The sequence below is a fragment of the Anomaloglossus baeobatrachus genome, chromosome 1, assembly GCF_048569485.1.
Source record: "Anomaloglossus baeobatrachus isolate aAnoBae1 chromosome 1, aAnoBae1.hap1, whole genome shotgun sequence".
NCBI lineage: Eukaryota > Metazoa > Chordata > Amphibia > Anura > Aromobatidae > Anomaloglossus > Anomaloglossus baeobatrachus.
In genome coordinates, this window is record NC_134353.1 from 226,432,781 (window position 1) to 226,456,828 (window position 24,048).

Consider the following 24,048-nt stretch of genomic DNA (forward strand, 5'->3'; position numbering starts at 1 on the left):
GCCAGCGAACCGCCTCCTTTCTAAGGGGGCGGTTTGTTCGGCGCCACAGCGGCGTCACTAAGCGGCCGCCCAATCGAAGTGAAGGGGCGGAGATGAGCGGCCGTAACATCCCACCCACCTCCTTCCTTCTTCGTTGCCGGAGGACACAAGTAAGGTGATGTTCCTCGTTCCTGCGGTGTCACACATAGCGATGTGTGCTGCCGCAGGAACGACAAACAACCTGCGTCCTGCAACAGCACCGATATTCGGGAAAGGAACGACGTGTCAACGATCAACAATTAGGTAAGTAATTTTGATCGTTAACGGTTGTTCCTGCGTTTCGCACACAACAACGTCGCTAACGAGACCGGATGTGCGTCACGAATTCCATGACCCCAACGACATCTCGTTAGCGATGTCGTTGCGTGTAAAACCCGCTTAACACATCTATTTTAGTAAATACTGGTATCTTTCATACAATAATTCTGGAGGATTATTTCTCAGGATTGAAGTGAACCAACTACTGTGTATGGAAAGTGCATGAATGACAAGGCTGGAAGTAATTCGGGTGTCCTATCGCTACCAGGGACCATCTGGGTGTGCAGACTAAACCTGTTTCTAAATGTAAGCTGTAGCGATATTTGCTTTCATCAGCTAGCCTGGGAAGGAGTGTACAATCTGTTATTATGAAGAAATATTGTAACTATTTGTCACGGGTATTTGTGATACTTTTCTGAGATGTGTCTATTACATAGCACTTAATGATCTAATGTGTAAATGAAGTTTCTTGTATTTGTGAAGTTAGTGCTGAAAAGTTCTGTTTTTCTATCTACATTAGCGGTATGATAATTAGAGTGTTAACCACACACTTAAAGAAAACATATTGCATCGGCCACGGTAAAGTATTTCTCCATTTTTATGACTAATGAATCAAATCAGCTGAACTATAATTCATATTGGTACTTTCTCTGTTTCAAAGACCTCAAAGGGGGTTGACCAGGGCAAACATATGGATGACCTATACTTAAGATAGGCCGTCAATATTGGTGGCGGTTTGACACCTGTTAGCTTCCCCACTTTTCTAATGCTTGGTGCCATGACAGCCGAAAGTATAGAGTATATGTCACAATGTGATTTTATGATAGCGAGGGACAGGAGGCTCCTATACTGTCTCTCATACTAGGGGACCCTAGGCTATCACTGTCCTCAGGTGTACCCCTAATGGTGGAAATGCTTGGATCTTGTGCATGTCTATACTCCTGACCAGAGCTAATCTGTGTCCCCCCCCCCCCCCACCAGGGAAGGAAGGGGCAGGAGATTTAGGCTATGTGCGCACGCTGCGGATTTACCGCAGATTTGCTGCAGAAAATGTGTCTAACATTGCTGCAGTCATTCCCCAACAAAACCTATGGGTATAAAACAATGCTGTGCGCACACTGCATTTTTTTTATTAATGCGGATTTACCCGCGGAATTTCTGCTGTGGAATTAATGTGCATGTCACTTCTTTTCTGCAGGTACCTGCGGTTTTTGCCATAGATAATGGTAAAAAAAAACGCAGGGACCAACCCACGGAAACAACGTGGCAAATCGGGCAAAAATGCGGGTGCGGTATTCTGCCAGAGGGTGCAGATTTTTCTTAAGAAAAGTCCATTTTCTAGTGCGCACATATCCTTAGACAGAGAAAGGCAGAAACTCAGACACACTACAAACTCACAGGAGCAAACAGTAAGAAACTAAGGAGTAAAGCAAAATAAGTAAGGCAACAACAAAAGGACAACAAGGGTTAATACCACAACCACTCATAACAATAATGTACAATAACCACCAGTAAAAGTCTGGATCAAACTGCCTCTCCAGACCAGTATAGACAAGTTATAGCTAACATTAATGGAAGTGCATACATAGGAAAGGAATGAATATGACTGGCTCTCCATAGCATGTGACTAAAGGAGATTAACAAGCAGACCAGCAGACATTAACTCTTGCTAGCCTGCCTATGAACTACAAGTCTGTGGGTCGACACCCGAGTCTCCCTGCGTTGATCACAGATATCAGAGAAGTTAGAAGGCAGAGTGCAAGAATCTGGAGTTTCCACAGATCTTGACGCTGCCATGAAAGTCGGCGAAGCTTGCAAAATCCTCCTTGCAACAGCATACAAAGCCGTACAGCCATGGCTCTGTATACTCTGTAGAAGCCGTTCTCAGGAACTGCAGTTTACATCCCATTGAAATTAGTAGAAGCTGAGCTGTAGTACTTGAGAACATCCACTACACAGTATGTGGCCCTGTTGTGTACTCCCAGCATCCACATAACCAGGTATCACTATAATAGTGGAGGAGAAAGGAGAGATGAATGCAAAGTAGAATGCTGGTGAGTGCCACTGATTTGAAAACGAGGCTCCCACAATCTAATATACTTGAGGACAGCTCAGCTGGGCCCCCCTTGTCTGCACTAGCGGAAACAAGAATTCAGCTTGCTGTATTTTTTCCTGCCTAATTCCACGATCTCAAGATAAGCGGCGCCCCCGGTGTCTGGCAGCTGCACGTTCACCTGATCCAAAGCTACATACTGAAATTCGGTGTTCTCTGTCTGCTAACCGATGGACGGATCTTCCATTCCACCTCCGTAGTTTGGTAGTATGTTACGTCTAGATTTCTCAGCATGTATGATTGCGTAAATGCAGAAAATAATTAGTGAATAATGAAATTAAATTGAAGAAAGACCGTAAAGCCTCATTCAGACATGAATCACATATACGGATTTATCCCGGATTGTCAGAGACAGAACACGAATCTATTACAATCTACGAAACTGTTCACAAGAAAGTGTTTTCATGTAGACTGTGCGTCTGCAAAAAAAATAAAAAACAAGTGTCTGCTTTTGATTTGAGCCATTGATTAATCTTTTCCATACAAGTGTATGGGTCCATGAAAATCATAGACACATATGGCGTCAGTGTGTCATCTGTGTGCTGTCCGTGATTACTATTGGGATGGATAGAAGCTTTGTCATTTGGGAGGATTTTTTCCATAGATGAAAAATCACTGATGGAGCACTGAGCAAATACTGATGAAAATCGGATCCAAAACACCGATGAACAACGGCCCGGGTTTTTACATACTAGAAAAATCACCAATGTCTGAATGAGGCCTTACAGGCCAATAAAGTGTGCCTCTGTAGATCGGCCTCTATGTGAGGAAATCTTAGGTCCTTCACTTCTGCTCAATCATCTTGAAGAGGAGCAAATTGTCAGATGTGAGTACAGCGCCCATTTATTTACTGCCGACACCTTTTAATTGACTGTATTATCATGGAGCGTCTGCTTATGCAGAGGAAACCTTGTGTGAAGACAAAGCTGGTCCTGGAAGCAGCGGCCCCTCCATCCCCTACCTGCTCAGACCCGCTGTTAGGAGGTGGCGCTGGCAGTGAATAGGTTATCGAAGCCCAGCGAAGAGACATCGTGATAGGCAAAGACTGTTACCATAACAACAGCACCTTGGCTTAATCTCTTTGGAGAAATGAATTGCTGCTGGTGGTTTAGAGCAGAGCTACTCCTCCAGGCACATAAAACCTCGAGTACCACTTGTGTTTATGCTAAGGCTGCTGCATTTCCAAATGTAACGCTTCATTTCAAGCTCTTATTTAACAGTTTCACAGATCATTTCTCAAAGACTCTTTGTTTTTTTTATTCTCAATTCTTGTTTGAGTTGGCTTAATTATCAGCATAAGCTAAAATATGCCGAGGTCAGCTAGATAGACAGATTAGAGATTGATAAATAGATAATAGATAGATAATAGAGTAGATACTGCAGACAAGAGATAGATAACAGATGGATAGATAGATATAATAGATTTTGTAGATAGATGATAGATAGATACTGTGTAGAGCGATAGATAGATAGATAGATAGATAGATACAGTAGATGGATGGATGGATAGATATAGATTCTGTAGATAGATGATAAATACTGTGTAGAGCGATAGATAGATACAGTAGATGGATGGATGGATAGATAGATATAATAGATTCTGTAGATAGATAATAGATAGATACTGTGTAGAGCGATAGATATAGATAGATAGAAGGAAAGATAGATAGATACTGTGTTGAGCGATAGATTGATTGATAGATCGATAAATAGATAATAGATAGATAAGAGTAGATACTGTAGACAAGAGATAGATGGATAGATATAGAGTGTGTAGATAGATAATAGATAGATACTGTGTGTGAAGCGATAGATCGATCAATAAATAGTTACTGTAAATAGATAATAGAGTACGGTAGATACTGCGGATAGATAAGACATTGATAGGAGGTAGATGGATAGAGATAGATAATAGATGGATATATATATAGATGACAGATAGATGGACAGACATATAAATAAATAGAGTTACTATGTATATATAGATAGATAGATAATAGAGAAATAATAGATGGAGAAATAGATAATAGATACTGCGGATAGCTAATAGATAGAGATATAATAAATACTGTAGATAGATAATATATAGACACTGCAGATAGAAAGATAATAGATACTCTAGATACCATAGATACTGTAGACACATATTGTAAATAGATACAGTAGAAAGATAACTAGATAGTGTAGATAGCTACTGTAGAAAGATGGATGGATAGATAAATATACACTATAGATAGATATTTAGATACTGCAGATAGACACTGTATCTAGATGAAGAAGAAAAAACTCTGTTGATATTAAAACGTATTTTGGATTTACCTTTAAATGCTACTAGATATGTTGATAAATGTATCATAATGATAGAAAGACAGAGAAAGCAAGAAAACTTGGAGTCAGGATACAGGATCCTGCAAAGTGTTGCTACACACGATGATGCTTTCTTTTTTTCTTTTTGGGGGGCTTAGTGGTTGAAGGGGACATAATGCGGGGGGGGGGGGGGGTTGAAAGCGTTTGCTCCAATTTTATTGCATACATAAATTGTAAACATTTTGAGGATTTGGTGCAAAAAATTGTCAACGTTTTCCAGCTTTATGAGACCTAAATTGCAAAAAAACAAATTCTAGAAATTGGCGCAAATTGTAGTGTAAGTTCCATTGGAAATCTACACCAGCTATTTAGTTGGAGGCACTTGAACAATCTTTCATATTTTTTAGGCAGCGCCCTGATCTTACTAATTTTTGCGCATCCTGATCCAGGCTTTTTTATTTATGACTGGCTTATAAAACTGTAGTAAAGTCCCTCTATTGAAGTGCATTCTTTTCACACCAAGCTGGTCCTAGCCGTTACTTTTTTTGATATTTATGTGACCATTTCCATTTCCTCTCTTTTTTTTCAATGTCAAAACAAAGTGTGATACGTATCCAGCAAGTTGTGAAAATGATTTTATCTTCCTGAGCAGACCACAGCTGCTGTGGGACATGGATGTGATGTCGGCGCTGTGGATCTATGCAGGCTTTGATCTGCTCGAAGCCTCACCTTCTTTAGGTCCCTCAACGCTTGGGTGTAACAGGCCCTGACAAGAGACAGTGTCAGTTGTGCTGATTTTACATGCCTGCGTGGATGTGATGGCACTCTGGACTAAGTCACAATAAGTCTTTGATTTTAGGAGTGTCTTGAAAACACTCCAAACATTAAAGAAGTGTAACAAAGGCAAATGTCATGGATGGGTTTTATTTGTACTACTACACTGTTTGCGTTGGTAGAAGATACACCCCTCAGGGTCTTCTGTAAATGGGCAGGTTTTTAGGAGGATATTTTAGCAACAGTTTCTTTTTGTAGACCTTTTTAATGCAATGGAAATCTACTTAGTTTGTGGCACAGCCAGTCTTGGAATCTTTTAGATACATGTTTGGTGTTTTTTGCTTTGGAAAGTGAGAATTTGATACTATAACTTTACATTCTTACATTTCCATGATAATAATAAAAAAATAATTGTATTATATTGAGTTAAAACATCTTTATTCTGCAAGGAAACACTGAAACCTAAGGAAACAAGTTAGTTTTACGATATACTAGAATGTGCACTACTATTTTGAAAATGTAGATACCTAATTTCACATTTACTCATTTACGTTTTCTCTTTTCTTCTTAGCTTCAAGAAGCTGTGCAGAAGAAGTTAGAAGGTGCTCGTTCACCACTTAACGGAGAGCAGCAGAATGGCATCTGTGATGGGAGGTTTTCACCCTCTGCTAAACGACGAAGGAAAGAGATGCCAGGCATGGACACTCTTAATAATCTGTCAAATATACCACTGCCTTCTGTGTCACCTCTTCACCAGCTCGATATAAAGCCACATCTACCTGTTACAAATAATGTAACACATTCGGGAGGATTAGAAGACATAAATAAGAATGGTGGCCAGCTGGATGTAAAGCTATCAGTAAATGGTTCTAATGCTAGTGAACTGGAGGAGAGTTTTAACATCCTAAATAAGGAAATGAAGCAAGAACCACTAGACGACGCTTCAGTCATCGACACATCTGATATTTCTCTTTCCAACCAAAATAAACTCTTCTCTGACATAAATTTGAATGATCAAGAATGGCAGGAGTTGATCGATGAGCTTGCTAATACTGTACCCGAGGATGACATACAGGACTTATTCAATGAGGACTTTGAGGAAAAGAAGGAGTTAGATCTTTCAAGACCGACAGCCCAAACACCCCTTCCTCAAGAAAGTGCCAGTGTAAAGAGTGACCCATCCCATTCTCCATTCCCTCACGTCTCTATGGGCTCACCTCAAGTTCGTCCATCCTCATCTGGACCTTCTTTTTCTAATGTATCATCTGTTTCCAGTATACCATCAAACTCCAGTGCTCCATCTACACTAATGCTTGCTGGATCACCAGCAAGTTGTATTGTCCAATCTCCACAAACTCCTAATCCACCGCACACGCCTGGTCAAACCTCAACAAGACCTGGTAATGGATATGTCATGACTCCAACATCTAGTTCTGGAAGTGGGTCTGTTAACCTCCCAAGTGCTGACTTGTCTCCAGCTGAACAGCTCAAACAAATGGCAGCTCAACAACAGCAACGAGCGAAAATCATACAGCAAAAGCAGCAACACCAACAACAGCAGCCACATACAAACCAGCCTTCCAGTTGGTCACCGGTGGGACCTCCATCTAGCCCATATGGTGGAGCCTTTGGTACAGAAAAGCCAAATAGTCCAATGATGTATCCCCAAGCTTTCAACAACCAAAATTCTATTGTACCTCCAATGGCAAATAATCCCCCGAAAACCACAATGAATAACTACCTCCCTCAAAGCCACATGAACATAATAAACCAGCAGACAAGCAATTTAAATTCCAACTCTATCAGCAAAACTCCCAACATGCTCAATTATGGTAATACTAAACCACTGTCACACTTTAGTGCAGATATGAGTCAAAGAATGACTCCTCCGATTGCCAACCAAAACAAAAATGCCATGCTACCATACATGCAACAACAGCAGCAACCCCCAATGCCACCCCAGATGAGCCACTTGAGTGAGGAGCAAAAGCGACTACTTATAATGAAGCAGAAGGGACTTCTAAATCAACAAATGGCTTATGGATCTCTACCGGGTCACAGCCAGGTAGGAGCACAAATACTAACAAACATGCTGCTAGTGCAGAATTTCTATTGGATATCTGATCTTGTACCATCCTTGCCCTCACTGTGTTTATGGTGTTTCAAAGCTATGTAAATTGAATGTTTTATAGACCTCAACATGTTTAACTCATGTGTGTGGATGTAACCAAATGGTAGACCTTTTAGCCAAAAGGTAGATCCATTTTCCAATATAGACAAACTTACTTATTGGTAGTTTGAACCCATTTTCTAATAAAAGGATGCAGGCTTAGTGCAGAATAAAACATATCCAGGACTATACAGCCAAGGGGGTTGCCTGTAGAAATAAGTCTGTGGATGTGTCTCAGAAGATACCAGATCAAGTCTATGAGAGTGTATATGGAGTTTTGACTGCGGGAAACACATAAATATATGGAAAGGAATGCGGCGGTATGTTATTCACAGGAAGCCTGCGCCTCCCGAGGTGTGGTTCTATGAATAGTATATTCTGATTTTGTAGATCTGTAGAGACATTGGCATCTTGCACCTGAATATAAAATCCTGCTCAGGTCTGCACCTAGTCATCTAATACTACATACTGACAGCTCCTCCTGTACGCATGGGTCCTTGCTAGGAAATACTATTTCTTTCCCTGCTATGTAGCTGAGTCTTGAAGATAATGAGAGAGGATAGAGATAGGGAACATGATATTGTTTTTTATCAGATAGACAGTGATTGCAAGTAACCCCAGGTCACAATTGAGGTTGCCAGCAATTTATCTTCTTTAAAACTCTCGCTGTGTGCTCCGATTCTTAGACCTGAAGGGAAACAAAACCTTAGGAAAGATACATATTTGTCCTGCTGTTCTGTATTTACTGACCTCAAAAATAATTAGTGGCCTTTAATACTTATATACATGTCCAGCCCGACTTCTAGCTTATATTCTGTTTTCTACCCAAATCTGATGAAAACTTAATGGCCAATATAAACAACCTTGTCTTGCTCTGTTCACATTTGCCAGTCAAGTCCTATCATGGTATATTGATAGTAGGAACCAGTGACTGAGGCCCCAGGACCTCTACATCTATATATATATAGTAAACGTGTGAAGTATTTCTGTTGGACACACAGTCATGCATGCTTCAGACACCTACTACCTAAAGCTCCTTAGAATTAAAGACGCGTTAAGGCCACCTACACATTAGATACCTTTCGTTCAGTGGAAAGCTATTTCTCCCGAATCATCCATACTCCAACCGAGTGCCCCTGTGTTCTCTAAGGCTGCTTTCACACATCCGGTTTGAGCATTGCGGCTCAATCTGGCTGTGAAACCTATGCAACGGATGCGGCGAAAACACCGCATCCTTTGCATAAGCTTTTTACATGCGGCTCGTCTGGTTTTTGCCGCTTACGGCAGGCTACTGAGCATGCGCAGTGGCAAAAAACGCATGCGGCGGCCGGATGCGTTTTTTCCTCATCGCGCCGCATCCGGCGTTTATAGGCATGCATAGGAAAATGCGCCGCATCGGCCGGATGCGGCGTGATGCGTTTTTTTTTTTGCCGCACAAAAAACGTGCCAGGCAACGTTCCATCCGGCCGCCGCATCGTCTAAATCTGCCGCATGCGGCAAAAACCGGACGGAACGCAAGCCCATGCGGCACAATGCGGCACTAATGTTAGTCTACGCAAAAAAAAAAACGCAACCGGCAGCAAAAAAAATGGTTGCGTTTTTTCTGCAAAATGCCGGGTTGTGCCGCACAGGAAAAACCGGAGGTGTGAAAGCAGCCAAAGCGTGCCAAACTACTCTGCCAGTGACATAACACTATGGTGAACAATATGATCGGCCATTGGAAACCCAATAGTCTTGGTCCTTCTCTCCATCACCTTATCCGTCCAGGAAGGTCCCATACTTACAGATTGGACTGCTGGCCAACTATGGACTGTTGGCCGATCACCCTGATACTACTAGGTTCGGATTCCTCAAGTATGTTGAATATGGTGGTTTTTAGGCAGGACTCTTGCCTCTTGAGAGTGCAATATCTCTGTCAACCAGCCAAATACATAGCCTACAAGTCTATGGCTATATACAATTAATGCTGGCTTCTCCTCCCCTCCCCAATGATGTAAAGACAACAGTTACCCCTTTCATAACTTAGTATGGTAGAAGAGACAGAGGTGGGTTCCTACTATGTATAGATGCCTATAGGTGAATCCATGCAGGTAGCGGCAGATCTCAGGGTTGTGTATGGGAATAAAGTCACTAATTGTGAGGAAAGGTCTATAGTGATATATTCCAGTCTTGCAGTTCTAGGGTTGGCGGATTTACAAAGAGCAACCAGAAGGTCTAACAAGGCGTCATTAATGTAAATTTTTTCGTGTGGCAGCTTAACAATAAAATCATTTTAGCTGAAGGCTGACAGCAACAACCTGCAGATTTCTATTGACATTGTAATAAGTATTGAGACTAAAGACAAACATGTTATTTTTAGCTGACCTCTCTCCCTAGTCATTTGAGTTCCAATTGCTCTGGGTGTAGTAATGGTCTTGGTCACAGGTTTTCCACTAGATGGTGTAAAAAATAAAATAATGTTTACTTTCCTCCCTGATGAGTGTCACCCCTGCTTTCTAGCAGCTGTGTCCCCGGATGGACTGTCTGCATTAATATTTGGCATGGGGCGCCACATGGTGGCTGCAGCCTTTAAAGGGAATGGGACCTATTGTTTAAATCACCTTTTTCCGTTGGCTGTATTTTTTAAAAACATGTTGCCAATATTTTTTCATTTATCACGATCTTTATTGGAAAATTACGGTAAATTAGTAATTTCACATTTGCCACTGGGGATTTGGAAGACTTTAACTTCCTGTTCCTTAAAGGGAACATGTTAGGTGTAATATGCCCCCAGAACCACGAGCAGTTTTGGGTGCATATTGCTAATCCCTGCCTAAGTGTCCCTGTATCTAGTAGCATAGATAAAGGGATCTTTAAGAAACGTATTTCTAAAGATTCTTTATGATATGCTATTGAGCGCACTGACTAGTCACAAGGGCGTTAGTTCCTTGTCTCATTCCACCCTCTTAGCATGGCAGCACACCCGTAGCGGCGTACAAATATGCTATTCAATGCAGCATCACCAGCGGTAATGCATATACCTGTGTCCACTGTGACCACTTATCTGAATGCCTGGCACTTCCGGTCATGCTCAGGATGAAGCCTTGTGTACGAGTCCTGGCTTTAGAGAGGTCTACTGCGCATGACCGGAAGTTCCGGGACTTCTCATCAGCGGTGACAGTGGACACAGATACGCGCATCACTGGTGGTGATGCTGCATTGAATAGCATGTTAGCACGCCCTTGTGGGCATTCTGCCCTGCTAAGAGGTTGAAACGAGCGCAGGAACTAACGCCCTTACGACTAGTCCCTGCGCTCATTAGCATATCATAAAGGATCTTTAGAAATACTTTTTCTAAAGATCTCTTTATGTATGCTACTAGATACAGGGACGATTAGGCAGGGATTAGCAAAATGCACCCAGAACTGCTCGTGATTCTGGGTGCATATTGGACCTGACAGGTTCACTTTAAGGCATATTTTACAACAGTTTCTTTATCGTCAGAGCCAGGATTACACTAACTGGTAACGCCTCTATACACAGCTGATAAGACAGGATCCACCAATCACAATAGGTGACATCACAATTTTTCTGCTTTCCCTCCCTTCACAATGATCTTTTCGCACACTCAGACGCCTCATTACAATAGATAGGGCCGCAGTCTCTTTGTGGGTAATCCACATGTTGATTCCCTGAAACAACAGAAAGTTACAGTAATAGCCAGAGTGAATCTTGAAAGATTTTTTTTTATTTTTTTTTAAATTGTGATGTGGAAGGAAATGAAATAGCGCCCCACAAAAAAGGTTTAAGACAAAAACCTGATTTAAACAATAGATCATTTGCTGATGACATATTCTTCTTAAAACAGCATACTTTATTATTTTAAAGTTAAACTTCATTTCAGAAATTAAAACGTGACATCTTGAACTAAATGTAATCCACTGGAAATATTATTTATGAACTATTTTGAGTGGAATGACTATCTGGTGTAAGGGTTTAAACATTCAAAGTTTGAAAATAGCAAATTTTTCCAATATTTTCCAAATAAAATTTATAGACCTAAATTTTCCGCTAACATAAATTATAATGCGTCATGAAAAACCAGTCTCAGTATCACGGAGATATATATAGGAGCATTCAAGAGTTATTACCAATTAACCCCTTCACTACCTTGGACGTACCTGTACATCCAAGGCCATGTCTATTCCTTTAATGCGGGGGTCACATTATTCCCTGCATATGCCAACACATGTTGCTAACAGGGGCAGGTAGATCAGATATTCTAACTAGCTAAATCTTGCTGTCTATATCTAACAGCAGGATTTAACGCACTCTGGTGGGAATCGCTCTTTTCCCGCCACCATCAGTGCCAATGGGTTGTCATGACAAATGGGGGTCAGCTGATGACCCCTGTCATGACAAAGTTCCTGTGAATGGCGGCAGAGCGCTGGCATTCACAGGAGATCAGCATTTCTGCTGTACAAAGGGAGGCTGAAGCATCGCTCTGATCAGCAGAAGCGATCGGCTAGTGCAGGTGTAAAGTCCCCTAAGGGGCCTAATAAAATCAATAAAAGCAAAAAAAAAGGGATTAAAAATATGAAAAAATTAAAAAACCTCACAAAACTTCGAATCACCCCCTTTTGTACCATTGAAAATAAAACAATAAAAAATGCACAAATTTGGTTTTATAAATGCTTGATCTATCAAAATATAAAATAAATTAATCTGATCGTTAAAGGGCGTGGTGAGAAAAAAAATCTAAACCACAGAATTACGTTTTTTTCTTCTTCACAACATTGCAATACAATGTAATAACAAGAGATCAAGACGTCGCATCAACCCAAAAATGGTATCATTATTATAAAATAAGCTGTTAGTTAGTCCCAGATCCCAAAAAATGAGAACGCTACAGGTCTCGGAAAATGGCTATAAAAGCGCAATTATTTTTTGCAAATTTCAGAATTTTTTTCTACCACTTAGGTAAAAGTAAAACTATACATGTTTGGTGTCTACAATCTCATACTGACCTATGAAATGATACTGCCAGGTCAGTTTTACAATATAGTGAATATGGTAAATAACACTTTTTTTTGGATGAAATTGCACTTTTTTTGCAATTTCACTGCACTTGGATTTTTTTTCCCATTTTCCAGTACAATGTGGGGCAGAGTGAATGATGTCATTCAAAAGTACAACTTGTCCCGCAAAAACCAAGCCTTCATATGGCTATATTGATACGATACGATATGATACGATACACTTTATTGATCCCGTGGGAAATTATGGTATCACAGCAGCACAACCTAAATCATAACCTGAATTACGTAATTGACAAGACAGTAGAGTTGACAGAAGAACATTCTACATTAGATTAGGTCATATACAGTGGGTAAACTGAGAAGTAGAAGAAATAAAGAAGTAAACATTCACCTTGATGATTTAACACTAATGTTATTGTTGTACATTGCCTTAGCAGTTGGCACAAATGACTGATGGAAAAATAAAAAAGTTATGGCTCTTGGAAAAAGGGGAGGAAAAAAACAGAAAAATCACTGTTAGCTTAAAATTGAATTTATCACTAAGGCTAGGTTCACATTTCCGTTAAATTGTATCAGTCACAATCCGCGGATCTGGTAAACAACGGCATCCGTTTGGCGGATGCCGTTGTTTCCCATAGACTTGTATTAGTGGCGGATTGAGACTGATGACCTTGCGTTGCATCCGCTGCGCAGTGGTCAGACGTTTTTGGACTGACCGTCGGGCGGAAACAACGCAGAATGTTTCAATAGATTTTTATTGATTTTCAAATTATTAAAATACAGAAAGAAAAACACTGAAGAGATTTGATTAGTCACTTGCGCGATGAGAATCAGTATATCACTTTGGTAGGAATTTGATTCAGTACACTGATAACATTCTGACAAGGTGTATCACCTGAGTGAAACAACGCAGAATGTAACGTTTTTCGGGCTGTCAAAATTAACACACCGCGCAGGAATACGTCGCAATCCATCATGCTTGTAATGTATGTCTATGGTGCTGGATTCCATCGTAATCCGTCTTACGACGGAATCCAGCGCTGGATTCCGTCATGCTCTACTGAGCATGCCCAGAATGTTTGGCACCCCCACTGGGCTGTCCCAAACACAAACACAAACGGATCATGACTGATCCGTCAAAAAATGGATGCACAGTGGTTGTAATGGGCGCAACGGATCAGTTTTTTCACAGGATCAACGGAAATGTGAACCTAACCTAAGAGGTTTAGAATTAATAGAGGGTGGGTGCTGGATTTACCCTCGTTATTGTAGGCTGTCCCCACACAAAACACTTCCAATGTTTTGCATATTTCTGAATCAGTCACATTTGGGGGAGATAATGGCCAGTGGTGGCTTGATGCTCTTCGTAGCTCTTCCAGTTTATAAGTATACAGTCAGGTGACTTTTTCTTTAAGGCTGAGACCACACGGGGATTACTGCGAGTGTTCGCATGACACTTGGCACACGCTCGCAGCACACTGGGAGCCGGGTGTCATGTGAGGGTTCTGCGACTGTGGTCTGATCGTGCGATCAGACCACAGCTGCAGAGGGGGGCTGCACTACGGAGGGGAGGATCAGTACTGCGGAGAGGAGGGTGGGATGTATCTCCCTATCTCCTCCGTTGCTGGCTGATGCGAGAATCGCACTGCTCTCGCATTACACCGGTGTAACGCGAGAGCAGTGAGATGTTTCTCTCACCCCATAGACTTGTATGGGTGTGAGTGGAACAGGATCGCATTCCACCCGCAGCATGCTGCGACTGTTTTCTCGGTCTGATTAGGGCTGAGAAAATAATCACTCATGGGAATTGCCTGATTGAGTAATATTGGTTCGAGTGGAATGTGATTTTTTTTTTTTTTTTTTTTACTGCATTCCTCTCGGGCCATTTTTCTCGCCGTGTGTCCTAGGCCTAACAATGATGAACTAATTTCAAAATCAAATAGATACATGGCAGATATTTTAGCCTACTGTAACTTTTTGGGCAGGTTAGGATAGGTCATTAATATGAGATCAGTGGAGGTCGGAATCCCGGCACACCTACTAATAAGCTGTTATTTGCGCTGTCTACTGCTGGATTTGCGCTGTCTACTGCTGGATTTAAACAAAAGGATAGGAGCTATTCTCTGGCATCAGGTTGGATCCATTAAACGTTGAGGAAGGCGCTTTCAGCAGCTCTGCTCTTAGTGTTTACATTTCCAGGTAAGCAGTGTTTACTGGTTTCCCGGTGTCGGACCCCACCGATTTGCTATTCATGACATACTCTATGGATAGAGCACATTAATTTCTGTGCCTGAACAACCCCTTTAACGGGTAGCTTTAAAAAAAAAAAGCTACACCGTCTGCTAGTGTAGGGCCCTACGGGGCAGGTGTTTTAACCTAGTGGTTGCCAGGCCAGGGATGCAGATCCTCTGCGTTGTCACAGGGTGGCCTGGCCGGGTTCCGTTGCCCCGAGGCGTTCAGGAGGAGAGGAAAGGCGGTGAACGGGAGGCATGATGGAGGATGGGGGTTGTAGTGACGGATAGGAAAGTCTATTAAATGATCGTGACACCACCTGTGGTACACGGCCAGGGATGGGGGCCACTGCTGCAAGGTCTCCCTCCGGGGCAGATGTTGGGAGCAGCCGGGATGGTGTCGCTCCACACAGGTGGAGCGGGATTACCCCTAGAGGATGACAGGGGTTGAGATTGGTGGTAGTCCCTGTTTGCGCTGCAGAGCAGAGCAACGGCGCCAGTAAAGAAGAGGCAGGGGCTGCGGTTCCAGATCTTTTTACTCACGAGTCAGTCAGGTGCTGCCCCAGAATACCGGTCTCCGCCACGATGGGCTCCAGCCAATCCCGGATCCGTGAAAGGTCAAGTCTGTTGTGTGTGTCAGCCTGTGAGCCCTTTCCTCCTTTGATGCGCTAAGTATCGGACCCCCGTGGCGTGAAGCACTTGAGGGTCCCGGTGTCAGGAAAGTGTCCCGTTCTGTATGCTGATAGTGCAGTTCAGTTATGGGGCCGATCCTCAACCCCAGATCCATTATGCTATTTGCTGCAGACTCATTGGGACGGGTCCGGTGAGTATTCTAGCCGTTCCCCGTGACCCTTGCAGAGTTGGCAGATAACGTGAAGTATATCTGCCCTAGGATTCTGTATCCCGTCAGCGCCAGTCCTGTGGAAGCAGCCGCTTGCTTCTCCTCAGCGACCGCGTTGAATGCCTTGGCCCACAGAGCTGCTCACGGCACGTCCGCTCTGCTCTGCGTCTGAAGCTGTTCTCTCTTCTTGTGGTAGTTGTGTTGTGTGTTCTGAGCTGTTGCCCCCCAGCCACTGCCACCGGCTGGTTCACTACTCTCACTAGGTCAACCTGCTTTTCCCACTGAGTGCTCCTAACTCCCCCTGGTGGTTGCTTCTCCCTGACCCGGAGTCCCCGTCCTGTAAACCCACCGCTGTAGAAACCCCCTACTGTGATCTGACCCTGGCCTGGTCCCCATTGGGGAGGGCAACCCAATGACTGTATGTTTGTGTGAGAGGAAACCAGCATCGACCTTCTCTGGACCCTGAATAAGTACTACACCCTAATGGGGGTGCAGTTCCGTGTGATGCCTGAAGCCGCAGGGGCACCACACTAGCACTATATGTGCTGGTACTTTTTTTCCAGGTTTTGCCTTGCAGGCATCAGATGTCTGCTTCAAACCTTATTCCACCTACGAGTCAAGAGCACAGGCATTGGTAAGAAATTGTTGTTCTTCAGTAAAATGTGTACATATCTAATGTACCAGTCATGAGAATTATATTACAGAAGCCATATGCTAATCAGGCTTGAAGTGTCCTGGGGTTATGTCATTACTTGGATTACTTCTTCCAAGTGCTTTGACACGCCCCCAGTGCACTTGCCGCCTGATTTGCATACGGTTTCTGTGCTAGATTTCTTATAACTGGCACGTCTTGTCTCTACACAAAAAGTGTCATTTTTATTGGGGATCAAAAGTCTATAACAACATACCTCTACTTCCATTTGTAAAAACATATTCCCTTTAAAAGTCTGAATATCTCGGCTTATCATGTGGCCCAGTTTAAATGTTGAATTTGGTCTAGATTTTTATTGTGGATCCCACTGTGAAAATGTGTGATAAAGTAGTCTTCGATGCCAGCGAATGGGGTTTCAATGCGAGGTTCTTGTGATTTCTGGCAGATAAATTTCCAAAAAGTGTGAATATACCCTTATACCCTGACAGAGCGATTTTCTAAACAGTATAATGTCCTATAATCCTACTTAACCAACCCATTACAGATGCTTCTCAGAATAGGGGTTAATCCAGCTTGAAAAGGGCAACATTTTGTAAGGAAAATATTCTATGGATTGCAAACTGCTGCACGCTGCCTTTGGAGCTCCTATGTATAGCATTTTATTGGCTGATTTGGTTGTATATAAACATCCCGGGGAGAAGGTCAGGTGCTGGTGACCCTCCCATTAACATGTCAATGAGGATAGCTGGTGCTTTGAGTTTACTGCTACTAGATGTGCGATGAGCCTCATTAATTACATTTAGGAAGAAAAGCACACAGCTCCAAAAGAGAAGTGAAGGGGAGGGGGAAGTCGTTGTCGTTTCTCGCGAATATGAATAATTGGATGGATGTTAAATTGGGGGTATATCTGAATGGAAAAAATAGCCTCTTCTGTAAACATGAAACCCAGGGATAACAATGGCAGGAGAGCATCCTTTGAGTCTAAATAGCTCCTGACCACAGCACAGCTTTCACAGATCAGCCTCTTGCTCTCCATCATATTAAGAGCTTGTGCCTTCTATTTTTCTGCAAACAAAAGGCAAATGTACTTGGAAGAGGGAAGAGCGTCTGAGCAGCGCCACCTTCCATTCAGCTCGGCTGCCATTAGCATGATCTGGTGGCACAACGCATTTTTGTCTGCCGCGGATTACGTGACCGTAGACTATTGAAGATGAGAAGATGTCTGGACATTGGCTAAAATAATCTTCACTACTAGTGAAAAAAAATCTCCTCTTTGAATACATTTCTTATTATATGGTAATAGTATAAAATGTATTTGTACAAAAAGCTTTTACGGCAAGTAGGCCATCCCATCAAACCTAATCTGTGGTGGTAATGAGTCCAATTGGACAGGCACTGGTTGTCTGTCGTTTAGATAGTAAAGCTATCATGGCTATGGCCAACTTGAAGCTGCCTGTAGGGGCTTCTACTCCGTCCCCTATTGTGATAATTATTCATAACCAATCCAAACATGTATGTTTTTGTTAAAGAGTCCAATCTGGAAATTGTAGAGGCTCCGTAGACTAAAGGCTCCTTTACACACTGCAACATCGCTAGCGATATCGCTGTAACGTCACCGGTTTTGTGACGTAATAGCGACCTCCCCAGTGACATTGCAGTGTGTGACACGCATCAGCGACCCGGCCCCCGTTGTGAGGTCGCTGATAGCGACACCGTTACAATGAGATCGTTAGCGACCCAGCCCATAGGCGTGCTATAGCGTTCCCTGCTGCGTGACACGTCCCCAACGACCAGCGAGGTCATTCTGCAGGTCCGTATCGCTGCTGCGTCGTTGGCCAGGTCTGCCTGTTTGACAGCTCACCAGTGACTTTCCAGCGATCCCGGCCAGGTCGGGATCGCTGGTGGGATCACTAGAAAGTCTCAGTTTGTAAAGGGGCCTTAAGGCCCTGTGCACATGCTGCGGTTTTATGTGTTGTTGTTTTTTTTGTTTTTTTTTAAATCTGTATCTCTCTATCTCTCGCTGTGTGATGCCTTCATTTTTGTGGGACAACACATTTTTATTGATACCATTTTGAGATAGATATGATGGATGTTTTGATTGCTTGTTACAGTATTTTTTTTTTCGTGGTATTGCAGTGGCCAAAATGTAATTTTGGTGTCATTTAATTATTTTTGATTATCACTCGGGTTAATTTTTTTGTATTTTGATATTTTGATAGATTGGACTTTTTTGAATGAGGCGATACCACATATGTGTATATGTAATAAAAAAAATCTTTATTTTTAATGGGGGTGAATTGAACATTTATGTTTTATAAAACATTTTTTTAATGTTTTTATTTGTCCCCTCAGGAGAGTTGACGCTGCTATTATCTGATCGCTTGTGCTATACCAATGCCATAGACATGCTGCATATACCAAAAGTCAGTCTCTTATGAAGCCCAGCCACAGGCAGGGTTTCAAAGGAGCGTTGTTTCAACAAGCATAGATGTCTTCAGCAGACCCCTGCTGTCGTAGCAACCCTTCGGCGCTCTGCGATCACGTCACGGGTGCGCTGTTGGCCTCTTAAAATGCCATGCCCTCATGTCGGCGCTTGTTAAAGCCCGCTGTCAGTGTTTGACAGAATTTAACAGGTTAACAATCGCGGCCGGAGGCAGGTCCTGGCTGTAATACACAGCTATTACCTGCCAGGTATGGTGTTAGAGTGAATACTCTGTTCACCAATTGCCTGCTCCGGACCTAATTAGTGTGGATCAAGTGCATGCTTGAAAGAATGACATCAGACACACACACAGTCAGATGTGAATCTTTCCTCGATCAGAGTTTGGCCCCAAGAGTGCTTTATTTGTCAGAGCTGCAACTTATATAAACTAGGGTATGGGGGTAGTTAGCTCTGTAGCAGGCATGTTTGGATATGCCCATTGACCGGTGGGTTAGTCAGTGGGCTAGTCCATGGGCTGATCCATGGGCCGGTCAGTGGGTTGGTCCATGAGGTCATTAATGGGGTTGTTCCATGAGGTCATCAGTGGGGTGGTCTTCTAGGTTGGCCAGTGGGTCTCTTCCCTTATATGATGATTCTTCTTCCATCTGGACATTCTTTACATACCAAAGCAGAGTGTAGAGAACAGGAAATGGCAGCCATCTTTCATGTGTGTTACATGATAATATATCTGAACTATGTAAGGTGAAATAATATTTTTCATCAGTGATTTCCCACAACCCTCTATGTCACGAAATTAAGTATTTGATCCAATGGTTCTCCTCAACAATGGGGCAGGCTCACCCTATACATGTATGGCAGATGTTGTGAAGGGCTGAATGACTTTGGTGTCATATCACCAGGATATTGTTCTATGTGGCATGTCACTAGTAGAGTAACCTGAATGCATATAGCATGAACAAACCTGAAGTTAGATGTTTGGAATTTGGGTTCAGAAACCGACTTCTAAAAAAACAAAGATCAGGTTCGAAGTTCGAGTGAGTTACGACTGCAAACCAAGCAGCAGCGCTATGCTTGGGTATGAGTGATGCTCGCCCCAGTGTGAGCCGCTTGCACTGTTTGAATAGCTCACACTTGGGTAAAATCAGTAGGATCAGATGCAGTGTGCACACACAAACAAAAAAAGCTTTTTTTTTTAAAAAACCCCACCCACCCGCCTCTGGAAGTGTTCTGCTTATGGCTGACAGCATGTGGATGGAGCCACAAAATGCCCAATTACTGACTTCCATTAAGGTTCGGGTTAAAAAGGAAAAAGGGGGGACTTTCTTCTCTCTTTTAAAGGCTGACAATGTTATACATTTCAGGTGAATAATTTACAACGACCCAGCCAACCATCTAAGTACTTGGGGATGTCTCAGACTTCCCTGACAGCATGGGAAAGAGAAGTTGGGCATGTTGGATTTCAATATGCCCAGTCTTTGTGTATTGACTGTAAATGAGCTGGCGCCAGAGATGTTTCCTTCTCATGATGAGAACACAGGCTTACTCGACTGACAGCAATCTGAAGTGTATGGACCTCTTCAATATCCAAAAGATATACAATTCTGTTCTTATAGGTTGCTCTCTTACATTCACTGCTATAGTGCATACTGTGGAATTTGTTCCTCTAATATAAGAAACACCATAATGGAAACCAAATTCCCCCCACAACAGTGGATTGGTTCCTACTGGTGTTGTTTGCATCCGTTATGTAACGGATCTGACTCGCCCACCCCAGGGCTATGGGACACCCGGTGCCGGGCCGGACTAGTCCGGGGGTAGTCAGTGGTGGCGGGGCCCGACTCCGTGGCCCTGGTGGGTGTCAGTTTAAATATGGCTGGTGACTTGGGGTTTGAATAAAGTTTGTGTTCGTGACGCCACCTGTGGTATGCGGCTATTAAGCCGCCGCTGCTGTATGGGGCCTCCAGGGCTGTTGGAATGGCAGCTAGGATGGTCCTGCTCCCCACAGGTGGAGCGGTACCCCGGGGCAACAGTTGGTGTTCATGAGAGTCTATGGTGTGAATAACACGGTGCAGAGCCGACAGGCAGTGAAAGAAACAGGCACAAACAGTAGTCTCTTTACCTTCTCCTCTTTTACTCGGCAGCAGTTTAGTCCAGGGAGACCGTCACAGATGGTAAAGATGGTCCGGCCGGCCTGGAAGTGCCTGGGGGTGATCTTTGGCCAGTTGAGTATGAGGCCTACTCCCTAATCTTTCTTTTCTTTACTATTATAGGACCCTGCACTCTGAATTTAGCAAAGGCCCTCCTGCTGCTGGGACCAGTGGTTCGTCCCTTTTTCTGTGTGGTAGACTGCGCAGGCCCTCTCTGGTGCTTCTCTGCTGGAGTCCACACCGGGCCCTTGGGATGCAGCTGTACCTTCAGATTGCTTCTGGGCCAGGGGGCTTGCAGCTCTCCTGCCCTCCGGATTCGGCTATCAGGGAAGGATTTTATACCCTGGCAACCACAGACTCCGATGTCCGAGTCTCTTCTGTGCCTCTCTGCACTTCTTGCTTCACTGGGCCAAGCTATTCCAGCTCTAGGCCCCAGTTCCACAAGGCAGCACACTCTGCGTCTGTTCTCTTTGCTTCCTTTCTACAGACTGAACACTACTTCCTCCCTCAGGTCAGACTTAAGGAATGCTCCCTGGAATTCCAGGTTCAGAGCTCCCCCTGCTGGCCGGAGGGAGCACTGCGTTGGATGTTAAACTTACTGGCCAATAGATCTCCCAATTACCTCCAGGCTCAGCATTAACCCTTTGGGAGGGCAATGCTGTTGTGGCGACCAGGTCCTGGGGCGCCACACTCCCCCCTTAGTTAAATTCAGTACTCCCAGACTGTAGAAACAAACATAACATGTTAGAACATTTCATCCCATTATGGGAGGCGCATTACTTAAACGTTACAAACTTAAACACTACTATAAGAGTCCAGTGTGGCTCCCTGCCGGGTGTCCATTACACTGCTCCATGGGGGACCCGCCGCGATCAAACCCCCAACGTAGGCTCTGGGCGTGCGTCAGAGCATTGATGACCCCACTCTATGCACGCCGGACGAGTTTTTCTTCAGGGGCGTTGAGCACACTGGTGCTAACTATGTACAATTAGAGTGTTGGCCACCCATAGTCCAGTGGCCCAATTGTCCATTTACTTAATCACCTAAAACAAAACATTACATACAAGACATTTTCACATAACTATTTACACTCTGTTAGGTATTTTACTTTCTATGTTCTATACCTTGGAGGGGACTGTCCCCGAGTGCTACGTTGGGACCGGCGTAGCTCTAGGGTTTGTCCCTGACTACTTGGAGTCTCTGCCCCCCCCCCGTGTTATTGGTAGGCCTAACCCTGACAGGGATGTATGTTGGTTGCCTACGGGGTCTCAGATTCGCCAAGGGTACGGCAGGTTCACCACTGGCAGGGGGTTGAGCCTCCTGTTCCACTGCTGGCGTGTCATCTTGTGTTGGAGCGGACGGTTCTTTAGGTGGATCTGGAACCTCTTCTGTCGCATCCATGGGACGTCATCTGGGCTGGAGGCCAACTCGATTCTTGCAGGCGATGGGGTCACTTGTAGAGACTGCACGGTCTTGGCAAGGGCAGCTACAGTCTTGGTCAGCTCCTGGACCTGCTGTCTGAGCTCTGCAGCGGGATCCTTATCCAGGGACTGCGCCTCAGCCCCTGCAGCGGCTCGTGTTGCAGGCACCACCCCGGGGTACATGATAGCAAGAGGCCGGAGGGGTACTGGGTCATTCGGTGTAGATTCCCTCAGTACCCGGATGGCCTGGTCCTTAAACTTTGCAAAGTCCAGAGCAGGGTTCTGCAGGACCATGATACGCAGCTGGGTCCTGTGGGCATCTGACAGGAGCCCTTCTATGAACTGCTCAGTTAGGAGTTTGTCTTCTTCACGTACACTCTCTGGGTCCACCTGTTTAATTGCTTTCAGGGCCTCCTGCAAGTTTAAGGCATAGTCCCTTATGCTGTCTGTGGCCCGTTGTTTGCACCCAAAGAATCTCATCTTTATTTCTGCTGCGGTGCGGGTGTCGAAAGTACTCTTTAACTTGGCCAGTATCTGGGTTGCTGTCCCTTTATCTGTATCAGGCCAGGACTTCACTTCACGCTGGGCCGCGCCGGCTAGCTGCCCCATTAATATGCCCACCTTCTGGCTCTCAGTCAGCGGATACACCCGGAACAAGCTGTGCAGCCTTTCTCTGAAGTCGCTCAGGGTATGTGACTCCCCGGAGTACTGCGGCAGCCATTCTGCTCCCGGGATGTACGGCATTGTGATCGGCATTACCGGCACTACAGCGGGGGCTGGGGCGACGGCGACTGGGATTACATCGGCCGGCGCTGCTGCGTCTTGAACTACTACAGCCACCGGCTCTCCCTCGGTGTCGGACATCTTCCTCCCCCTTAGTGAACCTTACCAGGCTCCGCTTTCTTTTAACAATCTCTTCCGGGTAGCGCGGGGTTAACGACCCTCCGCTCTGATGGCGCGCTCCCTTCGCGCTCTTTTTCGGGCACGCCCCCCTTCTTCCTGCACTCAGCGAAGCTAATGGCGGCGGCAGTCTTCAAACAGTAAACACACAGTCTTTTCAAAGGCGCACAGTACCCGGTGGGCGCCGGGCACGAAATCCTGTGTGTGACGCCAAAGTTGACTCGCCCACCCCAGGGCTATGGGACACCCGGTGCCGGGCCGGACTAGTCCGGGGGTAGTCAGTGGTGGCGGGGCCCGACTCCGTGGCCCTGGTGGGTGTCAGTTTAAATATGGCTGGTGACTTGGGGTTTGAATAAAGTTTGTGTTCGTGACGCCACCTGTGGTATGCGGCTATTAAGCCGCCGCTGCTGTATGGGGCCTCCAGGGCTGTTGGAATGGCAGCTAGGATGGTCCTGCTCCCCACAGGTGGAGCGGTACCCCGGGGCAACAGTTGGTGTTCATGAGAGTCTATGGTGTGAATAACACGGTGCAGAGCCGACAGGCAGTGAAAGAAACAGGCACAAACAGTAGTCTCTTTACCTTCTCCTCTTTTACTTGGCAGCAGTTTAGTCCAGGGAGACCGTCACAGATGGTAAAGATGGTCCGGCTGGCCTGGAAGTGCCTGGGGGTGATCTTTGGCCAGTTGAGTATGAGGCCTACTCCCTAATCTTTCTTTTCTTTACTATTATAGGACC

The 24,048-nt window shown here is 44.4% G+C and overlaps 1 protein-coding gene across 2 annotated transcripts in view; it reads left to right on the plus strand.

Moving 5' to 3' along the window:
• Positions 1 to 24,048, plus strand: part of MAML3 (mastermind like transcriptional coactivator 3) — a 413,137-nt gene that overhangs the window by 230,460 nt on the left and 158,629 nt on the right. For both annotated transcript variants that reach the window (XM_075348467.1, XM_075348477.1), the window contains exon 2: positions 6,063 to 7,556. In XM_075348467.1, coding sequence (XP_075204582.1) covers positions 6,063 to 7,556 — 1,494 coding nt within the window. The remainder of the gene's footprint in view (positions 1 to 6,062; positions 7,557 to 24,048) is intronic.